At 34.6% G+C, this 17608-nt stretch overlaps 1 protein-coding gene across 6 annotated transcripts in view; it reads left to right on the forward strand.

Annotated features, from left to right (window-relative positions):
* LOC122753109 (complement factor H-like) overlaps window positions 1-13048 on the forward strand; it is a 98255-nt gene extending 85207 nt beyond the window's left edge. For all 6 annotated transcript variants that reach the window (XM_044000226.1, XM_044000229.1, XM_044000228.1 and 3 more), the window contains 4 exons: window positions 4064-4240; window positions 9057-9239; window positions 11303-11517; window positions 12767-13048. In XM_044000226.1, the coding sequence (XP_043856161.1) occupies window positions 4064-4240; window positions 9057-9239; window positions 11303-11502 (560 nt within the window). In that variant the 3' untranslated portion in view covers window positions 11503-11517; window positions 12767-13048. The remainder of the gene's footprint in view (window positions 1-4063; window positions 4241-9056; window positions 9240-11302; window positions 11518-12766) is intronic.
* Window positions 13049-17608: the final 4560 nt, after the last annotated feature.

Genomic DNA, 17608 nt, shown 5'->3' on the forward strand with positions numbered 1-17608 from the left:
TCTGAATTAATAATAAAACAACAACATATATACTAAATCCTTAAAGGAGCGGTTTAAATAGTTACATGAAGAAATAGACAATAAAATTATAACAGCAGGGACTTTAAACCTCCTAAATCTAGCAATAAAATAAATAAAACCCTGTATAAGGGCATAAAAACTTCAAATGCAGCAGAAAGCATAAATATTACATGTATTTTTTTTCTGACCATAATGCAATAAATATTACATGGAAAAATGGGCCTTTGAAGCAAACACTAAAAGATTAAGTAGAAACTAAATGGCTTTATCCTAAAGAATGAATGAGTTAAAAAAACAATTCATAGGAATAATCAATAATTTCATTAAAGATGATAACAAAAATGAAACAATATTTGAAAACTTAGGGAAATTAACCTTAGCAGAATTCAGGGAATAGTTTAAATTTCTAAATACTTACATCAATAAGAGAGAGAAAGAACAGATCAAATATTATGGCATCCAACAACAACAAAAACCCCTAGAAAAAAAAATTAAAAGCTCCTAATTAAAACCAAAATAGAAATGTAGACAAAGATGAAATTAGGTAAAGTGATTTTTTAAAAAGAAGGAAAACCAAATTACTGATATTAAAAATGAAAAAGTTGAATTTATAATCAATGAAGTAGACATAAAATACATTATTAGGAGCTATTTTGCCCAGTTACTATGTGACAAACAACTGACAATCTAAATGAAATAAACATTTCCAAAAATATAAAATGCCTTGGTTGACAGAATGGAAAATAGAATACTTAACTCTATCTTAGAAAAAGAAATTGAACAAATAATAGATATATTCAAAATGAAAAAAAACAGATGAATTTGCAAATGAATTCTATCAAATATTTGGAGAAAAACTTATTACAATACTATATAAACTGTTGATACCTAAATCTGTAGACTATGATCATTCTGTAGACTATGACATCATTCAATGCCATGCCATTCAAACTATCAAAAAATTACTCTATACTGTTACAAAAATAACAAAATTCACCTTAAGAAACAAAAGGTCAAAGATATAAAGGAAAAAAAGGAAAAAAGAGTGAAAGAAAAGAAATGGGGTCTAGCAATACCAGATTTCAAACAATACTGCAAATCTGTAATGATCTAAATAATTTGACACTGGTTAAGAACTGTTGAGGTTGATCAGTGGAATTGATTAGGTATATAATAAGAAGTAAATAAACACAGGAAACTAGTTTTCGATGAGCCTAAGGATTATAGCTACTGGGGCAAAAATTCACTATACAGCAAAATCTTTTAAGAAAACTAGGAAGGAGTCTGCCAGAAACTAGGTATAGACAAATATCTGACACCTTAAACTAAGACAACAGCCTGATGGATACATGATTTAGATATAAAGGATCGCATCATAAGCAAATTAGAGGAGCATGAAAAATATTACCTATCAGATCTATGGATAGGAAAGGCACTTATAACCAGTAAGAGATAAAGAGGTTCACAGTAGGTAATATAAACAATTTTGATTAAATAAATTTATTTAACAAATAAAACTAATGCAACTAAAATGAAAAAAGGTACAGGAAATGGGGAGAAAATCTAGAAAACCAAGTAAAATTTACTTTAAATAATATTTTATTTTTTCCTAATTGCATATGAAAACAATTTTTAACATTCTTTTAAAAACAGGTTCCAAATTCCCTATCCTCTCACTTTGCCAAGGTTGTAAGCAATTTGATATAGGTCGTACATGTGAAATAATGTAAACATATTTCCATGTTAGTAAAGTAGGGAAAGAAAACAAACCAAGAAGAAAATAATCAAGTGAAAAATAACGTTTTGATCTGTATTCAGATTCCATCAGTTCTTTATCAAGAGATGGATAGCACTCTTCATCATATGTGCTTTGAAATTGTTTGGGTCATTGTATTACTGAAAACAGCTAAATCATTCCTATTTGATCATTATGCAAAATTTCCATTGATGTATACAGTGTTCTTCTGGCAGGTTTCCTGAAATCACCCTTCTTGTCATTTCTTATAGCTCAATAGTATTCCATTACAATTCTGTATATCCCAACTTGTTCAGCCACTCCCCAATTGATGGGCATATCCTAAATTCCCAATTCTTTGCTAGCACAAAAAGAGCTGCTATAAATATTTTTTACCTAATTGGTATGTTTCCCCTCTTTGGGATACACACCTAGTAATGGTATTGCTAGACCATAGAGTATGCAGTTTTATAGCCCCTAGGGCATAGTTCAAATTGCCCTTCAGAATTTTTAAATCAGTTCACAACTCTACCAACAGTACATTAGTGTCCCAATTTTCCCACATCTCCTTCAACATTTATAATTTTACTTTTATATAATAACATATAATTACATAAAATCTGAAGATTTGACTCATACCCATCAAATTAGTAAAGAATTTTTTTTAATCTGAAAGAATTAGTTTTGGAGAAACTGCATTGGTGAAGGTATAATAACTCTTGTTGGTGATAATATGGATCGATGTATATATTTTGAAAATAATAGGAAATTATACAAGGACAGTCACTAAAATTTAATATGCAAAAAAGAACCATAGTATAATTTTTTGGTGGTAGAAAAAAAAAAGAAAATCTGGATACAAAAAAATCCTCTAAAATCAACATCTCTTTTTCTTCCTCTATATGCAAAAAAGAACCATAGCATGATTTTTTGTGGTAGGAAAAAAAAAAAGAAATTCTGGATACAAAAAAATCCTCTAAAATCAACATCTCTTTTTCTTCCTCTATGTTTTTTCTGCTATATATAATGAGCAGTTTTCTTAGCCTTAGTGGATTCTATTTTCTTGATATCTAAACAAAAGTTTTGGAGTGAATCTCTTTACTCTATTTAATAACATTTGAATAAGTCTGATTAATTGGTAATTAGTAGATTCTTGTCAGTACTCTAAAAATAATGCTAAATACCTTTGCTCTTCAAAAAGGTCTTCTGACAAAACCTGTAATTCTAATCCCTTCCTGTTTTCTTCTTCTCCTTTACTCTCTGCTTCTCAAGTATTGCCAGTTTGCAATAGTGACTGTGCTTTTCTACCATCTTAGTCAAATGTAGATAAAATGTCCATTGTTTGAAGATAAGTCTAAAAGGTTGACTGACATTTAAAATCACCTAAATTGGCAGTGACAAGTATTCATTAGATTCCTGATACCTGATTCCTAATTTGGTGTCCTTTACATTAAAGAATAGCCTGAATGAAAAAGCTTATTTTTTATTTTATTTTTAAATTCTTTTATTTTTTTTTTTAGTGAGGCAATTGGGATTAAGTGACTTGCCCAGGGTCACACAGATAGCAGGTGTTAAGTATCTAAGGCCAGATTTGAACTCAGGTACTCCTGACTACAGGGCCAGTGCTCTATCCACTGTGCCACCTAGCTGCCCCAAAGCCTATTTTTTAAAAATTTCTGGATTCAACTTAATATTTCTGGGTAATTATAAATTTTTAACAAATACTTTTTGGTTAACTATTGAAACTTTTAAATATATTAATAGTATTAGTAGGGAAATATTTAAAAAATTTCACAGATTCACTGTTCATGGAAAATGGGATAGAACTTTTACTTAATAAAATTAGGAAAGAAATAGGCTAATGGAGGAAAGATAAAGTACTGTTCTGTCCAACACCCTGGTATAGTATTAGACAGTGACTTTGAATCTCTAAATTTGAAGTTGGGTCTCTTTTGATGATATTGTCAACTTTTCTTTAATAGACTCCAGATTCTTTCTTTAGTACTTCATCGGACCCCAAATCAATCAGTGCATACTGTACTCCTTCCTTGATTTCTCACATACTGTATTATTCTAACTATATCTGTCTACAAATCTATAAAGGATTCATCTACTATAAAGATGCCTTCTTCAAGTTTGCTTAATATGTTGTTGGTTTTGGTTGCTACTCCAGGGTTGTCTATTTGTCTTCAAAACTCTTTTCATCTATTTCAGGAATGAGGGGAACTTATTCTCTCTCCAAAGAACTTCATGTCTACTAACCAATTTCAAAATTGACTAGAGATATACTTCTTTGTTTCTGCTTAGATAACTCTTGTGGACCTGCACCTCAAATTGAAAATGCTGAAATTATAAGTGATATAAAGGCAAAATATCAGCCTGGTGACATCGTGAGCTACAACTGTGTTCGATCTCTTAAAATGTATGGAAAGTCATATATAAGGTGTGTAAATAAGAGCTGGACAGAACTTCCTCAATGCAAAGGTATAGTAGCATTTTTATCTTTAAAATAAATGAAGAAAAGTATCAAAAGGATAATGAAATACATGATTTGCAAAAACAATTTCAAAGTATAGAGGTTCCTTGAAAATACTGGTTAAAAACAGCAGGTACAGGTTGGAACTAGATCCTTCTGGGACAGTGGACCCACAAATGTGGCATATTTAAAACAAATAACCCTCAACCAATAAGTGTCAAGGGAGTATTTGGAATGATAACACAAATAATAAGCTCCTTGTCACTAATTTTAGGGAGCTTAGTAATAGGATAGCAATGGAAAGGAAGCTGGAGTGCTTGCTATGTGTCCAGAACTGGGAAAAGCACTATAAATAGAAATACAAATACAATTTAAAAAAAGACATTCTCTGCCTTCAAGGAGACTACATACTAATGGGAAAAGACAAGCACATGAAAGGAAGAAGAAAAGTAGAGATTAAAATAAAAGGGGAAAGGGACCCAGGGGGCTTGGGGAGGGGGGGAGCCTGGAAAATCAGGAATTGAGCTCTAAGAGGAATGGAATACATATGAGTGATCTGCTTACTTGCCTTAAAATAGAGGTTCTAAGAGGAACTGACCCATCAAAAAAGAAAAAAAAAAAAGAAGTGCTGAATGATCTTCAAAATGAGAAGGCCATAGGGAAGGGTAAAAGTCAAGGGAGAGAAAGCTGCTGTCGCATAGTGGACTTTTGTTTGGATCTACCATGAACTTTGTTTTCTTGGGAACTCACTTAACCTCTTTGGTCCTCAATATCTACATTAGTTTATAATTAGTTTTAAGACTATATTACCTCTATAGTCTTTTTCTCTCATTCAATTAAAATAATACCCATGGAGTAAACAGAACTGGTATTTCCAATTCACAGATAAAAATGAAACCAGATAAAGGCTCCAAATGTTATTGAAAAATTCTGTAGGGCACCTAGGTGGTATAGTGGATAAAGCATTGGCCCCAGATTCAAGAGGACCTGAATTCAAATCCGGCCTCAGACCCTTGACACTTACTCGCTGTTTGACCCTGGGCAAGTCACTTAACCTTCATTGCCCTGCAAAAAATAAGAAATAAAAAATAAAGATAAATTCAGTAGATAAATGAAGGATAATCCACTTCTATGTCTTTGAACTTTGACTCATATCTGCCTTTTACCTCCCTGTGGAATCTTATATTTTTATAATCATTTATCATGTTTTAGGTCACTTTCCCAACTTTCTAAAAGACTTTAAAACCTGAATGTTATCATAGTAAGAAAGGCAACAGCTGATGAGCACAATCAATATAAATTTATTAAGTCCCTGTACTGTGCCAGGCATTATTCTAGGCACTACAAAGAAAGGCAAAAGCTAGTTTCTGCTATCAAGCATCTCAGTCTAATGGGGTAGACAACATGTAAACAACTATGAAAAAAACAAGATATATGCAGGATAAATTGACAATAACAAAGGGAAGGAAAATCTACTTATTGAAGGTTGAGAATTTAAAGAAGCTCAAGTGAGGAAGGAAGTGAATTTCTATCCAAAACAGATCAGCAAGCATTATCTATAATGGGGATAAACTAGAAGCCTCCCAATAAGAGCAGAGGTGATGCAAGGATGCCCATTATCACCACTAATATTCAATATTGTTCCAGAAATCCTAGCTAAAGCAATAAGTAGGCAGTGAGGAAACAAAACTATCTCTCTTTGTAGACGACATGATGGTCTACTTAGGGAATCTGGGAGAATCATTGAAAAAAAATAGTTGAAACAACAGTTTCAGCAAAGTTGCAGGATATAAAACAAACCCATACCAGATCATCTATATATTGCTAACAAAGTCCAGCAGCAAGAGTTAGAAAGAAAAATCCCATTTAAAACAACTACAGGGAAGGAGGCAAAGAATTTAGAACTCAGAATTTTAAGAAAAGAATGTTAAACATTTTTATATATAACTGACGACTATTTAGTGAAATCAAAGTATATGGGAGAAAAAAAAGAACAGCAAGGAAATAAATGTAACTGGATCACAGAGTATAAAGGGGTAAAGTAAAAACACTGTAAAGGTGTTTCAGGGGAAGAGTGAATGTTATGAATGTCTTGAACACCAAAAATATTTTATTCTATATTTGATCCTGTAGAGAAAGCATGAGAGCAGCTCAGGGGGATAGTCCTGAATATTATTAGCCTTTCTTGCAAGTGCTGTCAGAGAATAGAAATAAATAAAGTGAACCAGAATTTCTGGGCTTAAAATTTTATTGGTTGTCTTTTTGTAATGCTGATCACAGAGCTAAATGTCTTGGAAGATAGGAGAAGGAATTTGTGAAGCAGATGAACTTTTCCCCCCTTCTTGATGGAACAGTGTGACCTTGGGCAACTATGTTTTGGGGGTTGACTCTCCCCGTGTATCGTGCATTTCTGTGTGTTGGAACTGGATGTAAACTACCTAAGATGTTGAACACAAAGAGAAGATGAAAGAGTTTGGCAATTATTAAGCTATATGACAAATTCAGCACCAGGTTCTCATTTCTTCCACATTCTCTAGGACATTGGCAGCCAGGGACAAAAGAAGTACTGCAAAGCTCCTTCCTCTACTCTTCCACTTTCTTTCTAAAATATAATGAAAGTTACATTGGTATTGAGTAAATAGTTGACAGATTTGCTAAATGTGCTTACTTATTTTTAGATACAGAATCAAGATGTGTTGTCACAATGTCAGCTCTATCACTCTACCACTATTTGGATTTCTGTTACTACAGGCAATTATTATTTCTTTCAAGTTTTGCTTTGTTTTTGCCAGGCAATGGGGGTTAAGTGACTTGCCCAGGGTCACACAGCTAGTAAGTGTCAAGTGTCTGAGGGGAGATTTGAACTCAGGTGCTCCTGAATCCAGGGCTGGTGGTTTATCCACTGTGCCACCTAGCTGCCCCTCTTTCAAGTTTTAGAGATAGCAAAAGCAGGCACTGATTTTACAAAAACAAAACAAAACATATGAGGTAGGATTTAGGACTCAGATAAATACTCCTATCACCATCTAATATTTTTGCTGAGAGGAGTTAGTAGCATTGCAATGTAGGGTAAGAGAAATTAATGCCCCTATGTAGAGTTGCTCCAGCTTTTTATTCTTCATCTCAGTCACCTCACTCTGTTTCAAATTCCTTAATTTATGAGTTGAGGCAACTACCTGTCACAGTAGAGTGCTGATACTGTAGTCAAGAACTCCTGCCTGAGTTCAAATACTGCCTCAAACAGTTGCTGTGTGTCTCTGGGCAAGACCCTTTATCTCACTGTTTCAGTTTCCTCATCTGTAAAATCGTGATAATAATAGCATCTACCTCATAGGGTTGTTGTAATGATCAAATAAAACAGGTAATATGCTTTGTAAAAGACAAAAAGCTATATAAATTCTAGCTATAATACATGTGGCCAGTAACAAGTCATAGTATTTGTCTTTGAGTCTACCTACATCTTTATTGTATTTCAAATATTATATTTTAAAAGATCATTATTCCAATTTCTTTTCATGTATTCAATTTTTTGTGATGATTTCCTTATACTTAAGTTATGATTATCTGGGTGACTTAGGTTATTAATTAGGGAGGCCAATTCTCCTGCTTTGAAACTAGACTTGCTTTCACTTACTACTTTCTGATAAACAGTACTTTAGCAAGCAATTAAAATCTTAATTGATTCAAATCCTTGAATTTTACTTGCTTTCATGATACTCAGCTTATCCTGGATCTGCCCTTATTTTTTTAACATTTAGAAGAATCTTTTGGGAAGGAAAAAACCCACACCCAACAGATTTTCTTTTCTTTTTTCTTTTTTTTTTTTTTTTTTTTTAGTGAGGCAATTGGGGTTAAGTGACTTGCCCAGGGTCACACAGCTAGTAAGTGTTAAGTGTCTGAGGCCGGATTTGAACCCAGGTACTCCTGACTCCAGGGCTGGTGCTCTATCTACTTCGCCACCTAGCTGCCCCCATTGTTTTTTTTTTTTTCCAACAGATTTTCTAAGGACAATCACACTGTGATTGTCATTCACCATGAAAGGAATGAAAGTCATGCATTCTGTGTTATTGGTTAGTGTTCAGATCTCTTTAAGACTTCTCAATGTGTACTTAGGTTGCATTGGAAAAAAGGGAGACTAAGACTCTTACCATTACTAGTTACCTTAGGTATTTTGCTCTTTTTTAATCTTCATTTTGGTTCATCAGTTTTCCCTTAAGTCCAAACATTCATGATAATGGTTTGCCATTTGCTTCTCCTGTTCAAACTGAGGCAAACAGGGTTAAATTATTTGCCTAGGGTCATCCAGCTAGTAAGTGTCTGAGGCCAGTTTTGAACTCAGGTCTTCTTGACTCCAGGCCTGGCATTCTATCCACTGTGCCACCTAGAAGCCTCATTAGTTCCTATTATGAAGCAGAATTCTCATCCTCTTGGATTCTTTCCTCTGGGTGATGGCCCTATTTATTCATTTACCCAGCATTATACATAGCACAGTACTTTGCATGTAGTAGGTGTTTAATTAATACTTATTGACTGATTGACTGACTCCATAAGTGCTTTACAAAAGATGAGGGTAAGGGGGTATAGTGGAATTGAAGTGGTGGGAATATGTGGAAGTTGAGGGCAGATAATCTGTGTTTGAGTGGAGGGTGAGCCACACAAATCACTGTGATGCAAGTTAGAGTTTGAATACATTCATAGCAGGCTTCAGTACCTTGAGAAGCTGAAGGAGATGGGACAATTATTGACTTTACAGGTCTTCTCTTAATTAAATCTCCTAACTCTATTATGTTTTTCAGCAAATAAATTTCTTTCTCCCATCCTCAGAGGAAGTGGGAAAATGTGGACCACCTCCACCTATTAATAATGGAGACACCATCAACTTCCTGTCACCTGAATATGCTCCAGGATCAACAGTGGAGTACAGATGTCAACAGTTTTATGTGCTACAGGGTTCCCCAATTGTGACATGCAGAAATGGATTATGGACAAGGGAACCAACATGCTTAGGTATGTGGTGAATAGACTCTTAGTACATAAGGAAAATGTCACTAATAAAGGATATGATCAGTTGGTGTTTATAGTTACAATGTCACAGGATAGTACTCTAGGTAAATAAAACTCAATAAACAAAACATGCTTCAATGGTAAACCTCAAAGGAGTGTTTGATACGCATGTTTGTTGCCATGACCAATGTCTCTAATATAACAAGCTCTGCCATGTCCCAATTAAAGAATTGTTTTTGTTATTACATGACTAAATGTATATCTTAAGCTATTCACTCCAACTTGGTCATGCCCTTCTTGTTGGGAATAGTAATTTAAGAGTAAAATAAATTATGTGTTTCCTTTCCCTTCTACTCAAGAAGAATTCTTCCTCATTTTCCACATTAGAAAACAGAGAAGAAATTAACTCCCCCTTATGCCATTTTCTATCCATTTTAACTTTTGCACAGAACAATGTGTATGATACTTTGTTACAGTTTTAATGTACTTTGGGAAATACAAACGTGACATATTTGTATTTGATTTTCAAAATTGATTTTCTTGTCCCCAAAAGACAGGCTTTGGAACAGGCACTTCCTGAGGAAGCCATATGACCACTTCTCAAAGTTTTTATGAAGAAAATGATTGCACATATTTGGCTGAGAATAGGTGTTCTCTTAGGTTCATTCTGACTATGATTCTATTGCTTCTGAATTCAATCTTCCTATTGATTATTGGGGAATCAGCATGGACATCATAAATACTGAAATGTTAATATATTCATGGGAGGCTATGAAAGGACTGAATCAAGTAAAAGAGACAAAAAGAGTTTATTCAAGGCACTATACATTGGTGATATTTATACACCTGGTGCAGGATATAGAATATGATTTGTGTGTCTGATACAATTTTTCTTCATGACATTATATAACTTTTCCAAAAACCATGAAATTGTAATACATCATTAAATATAGATGAACTCTTCTGTTCCAACTATAAATTTTCTGGTTTTGTCCAGTACAAAATTATTTTTATGAAATTACTTTATTCACTGTATAATGATAGCTGGCAATACAATTCTTTTCTTTTTTTATAGTCTCAATTAACACTCTTCTTCATTTGTTCTTATACAGAATTTTTTTATCATGTTGTCTAATCATTTGAATAGCCTCTTAATATTTTTATTGGTATTATATTAAATCTTGGTATTACTTCTTGGAAATTTTGCTACCTCCATTTTTGACAATGATTTATGTAATATTTATTGTATAATTCTTAATGATAGCTGTACCTATATGTTTTATGTATCTCTTGAAAATTTAATGCTGAGTATATGAAACATTCAGATTAGTGAAGTATGGGTTGGGGATGAAACACAGGCAGGGAAGTTCTAAGAAGTACATTATGAAACACACAGAGTGAACTGTTGCCTTTTCTGCCTTCCCAAAATTCTCAATCCAACAATCAATAAACATGTTTTAAGTAGCTTAACTACAACACTGGCAGCTAGGTGGTGTAGTGGATAGAGCTCTGGGCCTAGAGTCAGAAAGACCCAATTTCAAACCCAGCCCCAGGCACTTCCTTGAGGCATAACCATGAGCAAGTCACTTAATCTTATTTGCTTCACTTTCTTCATCGGTAAAATGAGCTGGAGAAGGAAAAGCCAAACAATTCCAATATCATTGCCAATAAAACCCCAAATGAAGTCATGAAGAGTTGGGTGTGAAATAAACCACTGAATAACAAAAAATTTATGTAAGACACTGCCGTTTTTTCCAACCCTAATTTGGGAATGGGCTGAAAAGCACAAGATTGGTAGTCACTGCAAGGCTGTGGAAAGTAAGCATATCTTCTTCTAAATGTTGGGGCCAGGGGAAAAAAAAAACCCACCCAGACTGGTTAGAGCTCTGATCATGTGTAATTACTTAAAATTTAGTATCTTATTATTTAGCATTGTGTATAGAAGAGAAGAAAATCAGTTATATTTTCACTGCAGAAATAATTACTTTTATTCCCAATTATTTTGGATAACATAAATTTCTATGCTCTTATTATTAATTGTAACATAGATTCTTTTCATCTTTCAGAGTCATGTACAGCATCAAAAGAAATGATGACAAAAAATAATATAGAACTTAGATGGAGAAATGATGACAAACTTTATTCAAGAACAGGACAAGAGATGGAATTTACTTGTCGTTGGGGATATCGTTTAGCTCCAAGATCACCTCCATTAAGAGCAACTTGTGTAGAAGGGAAAATCAATTATCCCAAATGCATATACTAGAACTTTTTCACTATGGTGAGTTTTACACTAATACTGAGATTTTCTGATGTGAATTTCATTCCTATTTTGTGATATTCTTGTTACTGTTAACACATTTAAATGTCATCATCAGGATGTAAAGATAAGAAAACCGCCTAGTTCACATCTAAGTATACCAGAGAAGAACCATCCAAAAGAGATTATTTTTTGACCTGTTCTTCAAAATCTCTAGGACAAGAGATTTAAAACCTTCCCCCAAATTCCACCACCTCAAAAAAAAAAATTGACGTTAATGAATCATCATTATCTGATGACGTGAATTGGGTTTTATAACATATTGTGATACCTTGTATATTTCATTTTCAGTAGCAATTGATTAAAAATCTCTTGGTTCACTAAGAGATAATGACTCCTTCCTTCTCTGGTACCTAATTGTTAATGTTGTGGTTTGTCCTTTGTTCTCAAAGAGAACCATAACAGATGTCATGACTTGCAATGAATTGAAGTGAGGAAGGACATGCAAGGTAACCACCCTCACTCTCTCCCCTGGAACCATTTGGGTCCAATGGCAAGATATATTATCAGGATGACTGGAGATGGCCCCAGGGGTTATTTTATTTTAATGGCACCTAAAAATATCACTTCAAAATAATATTCATTGTCCTCTTTTAAGGACATCTTTACATGAAATAAAATGTTTAGTCTATGTGGTTTCTACTGGTGTTATTATAGAATGGAAAATTTTAAAATAATTTTAAAATCTTTCAGGGACAGATGAACTACCACTGTGTACAGATTTTCAATTGTGTTTATTAAACTCTCAAAACCCCGGTAGAGAATGGAGCTATTGTACTGGGGCATGTGAAGGAAAAGAGAAGTCTTGGACAGACAGAAGTGAATAAGGGAATTGACAACATTTTTCTTAGCACTGTTTTCAGAGCTTCCTTGGCTCTATACCAATATGTCAAGACCCAGTTAGAGAAACAATGGTATAGACCAGGTAGAAAAGCAAGGGGAAAAAATGCCATCTGTTTTCTGCCAAACTTTATAGTACCATTTGAGACCTTGCAGTTATAGAAACTTCCTCTGTAGTTTAGGATTTGTCACTGAACTCTAACAATTGTATTCTGTCCCTCCAAAACCTTCTGCACGTTACTTTTTTTGTTTGTTTAAATGCAACTTCAAAGGATTTCCCACCATTTTTCTATACATATACTTTGGTTGTTCATGCAGAATATTTTTATTCACTTACTAATTTTTGCTTTTGGTTGTGTTATTTCCTTAGGTATTCAGCTACAGAGATTATGAAGGATGATACTGTCAGCCATGTCTTACCTCCATTTGGAAATGATAACTATGACAAAGGCCCAGCTTCAATCTGTACTATTTGGCCACTTTCTCTTTTGTGATAAATGCTTTGATTTAGTTGTATTCACACAGTTAGTCCATGATTCATTCAATTTACTTTCGACTTAAAAATGTTCACTTTTTAAACTGCAAAAACTACACAAGGAAACAGTTAAGAGAAAGTCAATATGTATCAATAAAAAACTACACCATAAGAAAATACTGAGCTATTTAACTACCTGGGGTTATCCTTCTCCATATGAACAGTGAGTAAATGCAAGGCTGTTTGCTCTGTACTAAATGGGAAAGATGAGCAGTCTTCTGAGGAAGAGAATTATGCCTTGGCTTCTGCAATCCCTTTGGTTACACTTAAAATTCAAATGCTCATTGTATCTAAAAAAGGCCAGTGCTTTCTTTTATCATCTTTGAAAATTGTTCTTGATCTTCAGAAAGTCATAGAGACCAAGAGAGGTGCTGCAGAAAAAGTCAACATTATCCCAGTTTTTGTTTTCTTTTGTTTTAGTGGAAAGAGTGTTGGGTCTACAAGATATAAGTTAGGAAAAGGTTCTTTCATTCCCAGCAACATATGGTGGAGACAACACAAAAAAGGAGGCAGAAAAGTGTTGGGGCAGCGGTTGGTGGGGGAGTAGAGGAGGAAACCAGAGGCAACCCAACATGGGGACATCTTGTCCAGGAGAGCTGAAAGCAGGCAGAAGAGCAGAGGCAGAGTTGAATGAGCAAAAATTTAGTTTCTGCCCTATCTAAAGAAGACATTGGTTAGAGTTTATTACTCTACCCCCCACCCTTCAAATCAGAGGATGGAGGTCGTTGAAGGAGACTGTGCCTGTCAATGCTTGAATTGGCATAATGGGGAGAAGATTGGGGGAATGAACTTAACCTGAAAGAAACATTTTGTTAGATGAAGTTGAAATCTGGCAGAGAAGTAGATGGAGTAGTGGAGCTCTAGACAAATGCAACCAAAAGATGCAAATTGGGAAAGTAATTACTAAATGAGAACAGAATATAGTTTATATACCTCTTATCTGTAAATGATACCATTATAAAAATTAACTATACGTTGTCAAATACATTAGAAACATGATTACAAAGGACTAATAGGTTAAAAATAAATGATAAAAATAATACAATCCTTCATTGTAAAATACTAATAATGTGGTAGCAAAGGAAACTTATAGGATACAGCTAACATGGCCTTAGGGGAAATTTTATATTTCCTAAATGCTTTAATCCCCCCAAAAAAGAGTACAAAAAACAATCATCACATTAGGCATTCACTTTAAAAAAAACTACAACTACAACAAATTTTAAAGCCCCAACTAATCAATAAAGTAGAAATTCTTAAAATCAAAGAGAGCACAATAAAGTTGATGAAAGGAAAAAAGGAAAACACATTCAGTTGATGGGTAAAATGAGGAACACTTTTTCAAACTAATCTGATATATTTTTTTAAAAAGAGAGGAAAACCAAATTGTTCATATCAAAAATGAAATAGAAGAACTCACAATTGAAGAAAAATGAAGGCAATTATCAGAAACTTTTTCCCCAAATATCAGGTAAAGCTGACTTTTAACTTAGAGTAAGTGGTTAAATATTTCTGAAAAATAAAGCACACAAATTAAAGAAATAGATTATTTATATAATCTACTATCAGAAAAAAAACTGATCTGGCTGTAAATGAACTTAAAAGAGTAGAGGTCCATGAAGAGAAGAATTAAATATACAAAAAAGTAAACAAATATTCAATGAATAATTAATTTTTATATTATGCAAAATGCTTGTATCACTAATAAATTAAGGCATACTTCAATTATCTTCCAATGATACAAATATGGTCTTGATACCTAAGCCAGGCTAAAGGCAGAGAAAGAAAATTTTAGACCAATATCTCTAAAGACCATTTATATAAAAGTTTTAAATAAAATATTAAGAAATAGGAAATATTGACATGTAAGAATAATTATACACTATGGATTTATACCAGGATTTCAGAGTTAGTATATTATAAGGAAGACTAAGCATAATTAAATACATGATCATATCAACAGATGCAGAAAATATATTTGACAAAATGAAAAAGGAAAAAACCATGAGTGAAAAAAAATTAGAAAGCAGACAAATAAATGGACCATTACTTAGTATAGTAAATAACAAGTGTCTAAAACCAAAATAGTTATATATAAAAAAGTTAAAGGATGTTCCAATAAGACCAGGTGTATGCCTGATCACCTAATGCCAATGCCACACCTTGTATTTAAGATGTTAAAAATGCCAACTATAGCAAATAGGCAGGAAGGAAAAATGGAAAGAATAAGCAAAAAAACACTACCTTTCAGGTCTATAGCTGAGGAAGAGTTCAAGAACAAACAAGGGATAAAGAAAATCATAGACTTATAACTTAGAAGGTCAGCAGGAAAGGTCTATTGTACCATGGTGAGAGTGGAGCACAGCCCATCACAGGTGTCACCAGTGCAGACCCAACCCCAGCACAGACCCAGTCCTCAGCCCCAGCAAACCAGGAGTAGACCTTGGGAGCCTCTGAATCAGCAGCAGCAGCAATTATTTCTGGAACTCAGCCTACAGGCAGTAAGGTGGTCAAAAAAATTGGCCAGAAGGAGATTACAGGGCTTTCTTTGCTAGCATTGAGGCAGGACTCTGTTGTTTTGCCCATGCTTGGATCCAGGTCACAGTCTTTGGTGGCAGTCCCAGGGAGGGAGAAGAGCTCAAGCACACAAGAGCTTGGAGTCACAGTGAAGCAGGACTATGTTCATACTTCCAGGGCAGAAAAGTAGGCTTGTGGTTGCTTGCAGACCAGAGCACAGGCCAGGAGAGTGGTAAACATACCTCACCTTAAATCATACCACCTGGAAGAACTAAAAGATTACAAATACCTAGAAGTATCTCTGAAAACAGTTGAACAAACCCCCTGAAGCTTGAGACAGTGAGCCCTCCACCCTGAAAGCAGTGCCTCACTTTAACAAAGAGTTAAAAGTCAAGAAATGGGCTGGGAAATGAGCAAACAGAAAAAAAAATGCTTACCACAGGCAGTTTCTATGGTAACAAGGAAGATCAAACTATCCCCTCAGAAGACGATAACAAAGTCAAAGCTCCTATATCCAAAGCTTCCAAGAAAAATATGAATTAGTCTCAGGCCAGAAAAGAGCTCAAAAAGGACTTTGAAAATTAAGTAAGAGAGACAAGATAGCAGGAGACACTGTGCCCCAATGCAGGTCAGTTACCAATGTACCAGGCACCTTCGCTGCAGCTACTTCTAGCCATCTCTCATGCAGTTCTGTCTCATCTCCTTTTCCCCCAGCCAATAACAATACAACTCAAAGCTGCCAATCCAGACCTCTGAGCTACCATGTGGCACCAGCCACTCCCAGTCCTACCAGGGCCCAAGTCTCATTGTAATACCAGGAAAGTCCCAGAACAGTATAAAGATCCCCCATGTATCTTAACATAGTACCAGGTGGGCAACCTGATATCAGCACCGGGCTTCTCTACATGCCTCAGAACAACATCAGGCAATAAGTAGATGCCCACACCAGACCAACCTTCAACACAACACCAAATAATCTGCAAGACACTGGCATACCAGGATTATGCAGCACTAGCCACACCCCACATCTACACCTACACACACAAACACACACACACACACACATACACACACACAGCCCCTTAGAGCAGAACCAGGCAAGCTATTAGTTCAGTTACAAGGACTATACATAAACAGAGGATGTGGATATAAGACAATGAGGGGATGATATGAAAAAAAATTAAGTAGTGAAAAATATTGTAGTGGAAGCAAAAGGAAGGACGAGGTGGAATAGGCTTAATAATATCATATGAAGAGGCATAAAAACTATATAACATTGGAGGAGAAGATGGGAACATGCGTAGTGGACATCACTTGAACCTTACCATAATTGAAACTGGCTAAGAAAGGAAATAACACACTCAATCAATTGAGTATAGAAATGTATTTTACCCCCACAGGTAAGAATGAAGGGTTTCACTAAAAAAGGATGCGACTGACAAAAGGAAGGTCAAAATAGGGGAGGTGGTAGTCAGAGGCAAAACACTAGTGAGGAGGGAAATGACAAAAAGGAGAGAATGAAAAAGGACAAACAAGAGAAAAATAGGATGGAAGGAAATACACAGTTAACAATTATATCTGTGAATATGAATGAGATGGACTCTCCCATATAAAGGAGTGAATAACAGAGTGGATTAAAAAACAGAATCGTACAATATGTTGTTTAAAAAATACACAGACTTGGGGCAGCTAGATGTTGCAGTGGATAAAGCACTGGCCTTGGATTCAGGAGTACCTGAGTTGAAATCTAGCCTCAGACACTTAACACTTACTAGCTGTGTGACCCCTGGGCAAGTTACTTAACCCTCATTGCCTAAAAAAAACAAAACAAAACAAAACAAAAACAACAACAAAAAAAAAACCCCAACAAACACTTGAAGCAGAAAAAACACACACAGAGTAAAGGAAAGGAGCTGGAACAAAATCCATTATCATTCAGCTGAGGTTAAAAAAAAAAGCAGGAGTAGCAATCATTGTCTCAGAAATAGCAAAAGCAAAAAATTAACCTAATTAACAGAGATAAGGAAGGAAAATACATCTTGATTAAAGGTACCATAGACATTGAAGTAATATCAGTACTAAACATATATCCACCAAAGTGTATAGCATCCACTTTCTTAAAGGAGAAGTTATGTGTGTTCCAGGAAGAAGTAGACAGCA

The sequence above is a fragment of the Dromiciops gliroides genome, chromosome 4, assembly GCF_019393635.1.
Source record: "Dromiciops gliroides isolate mDroGli1 chromosome 4, mDroGli1.pri, whole genome shotgun sequence".
Lineage (NCBI taxonomy): Eukaryota > Metazoa > Chordata > Mammalia > Microbiotheria > Microbiotheriidae > Dromiciops > Dromiciops gliroides.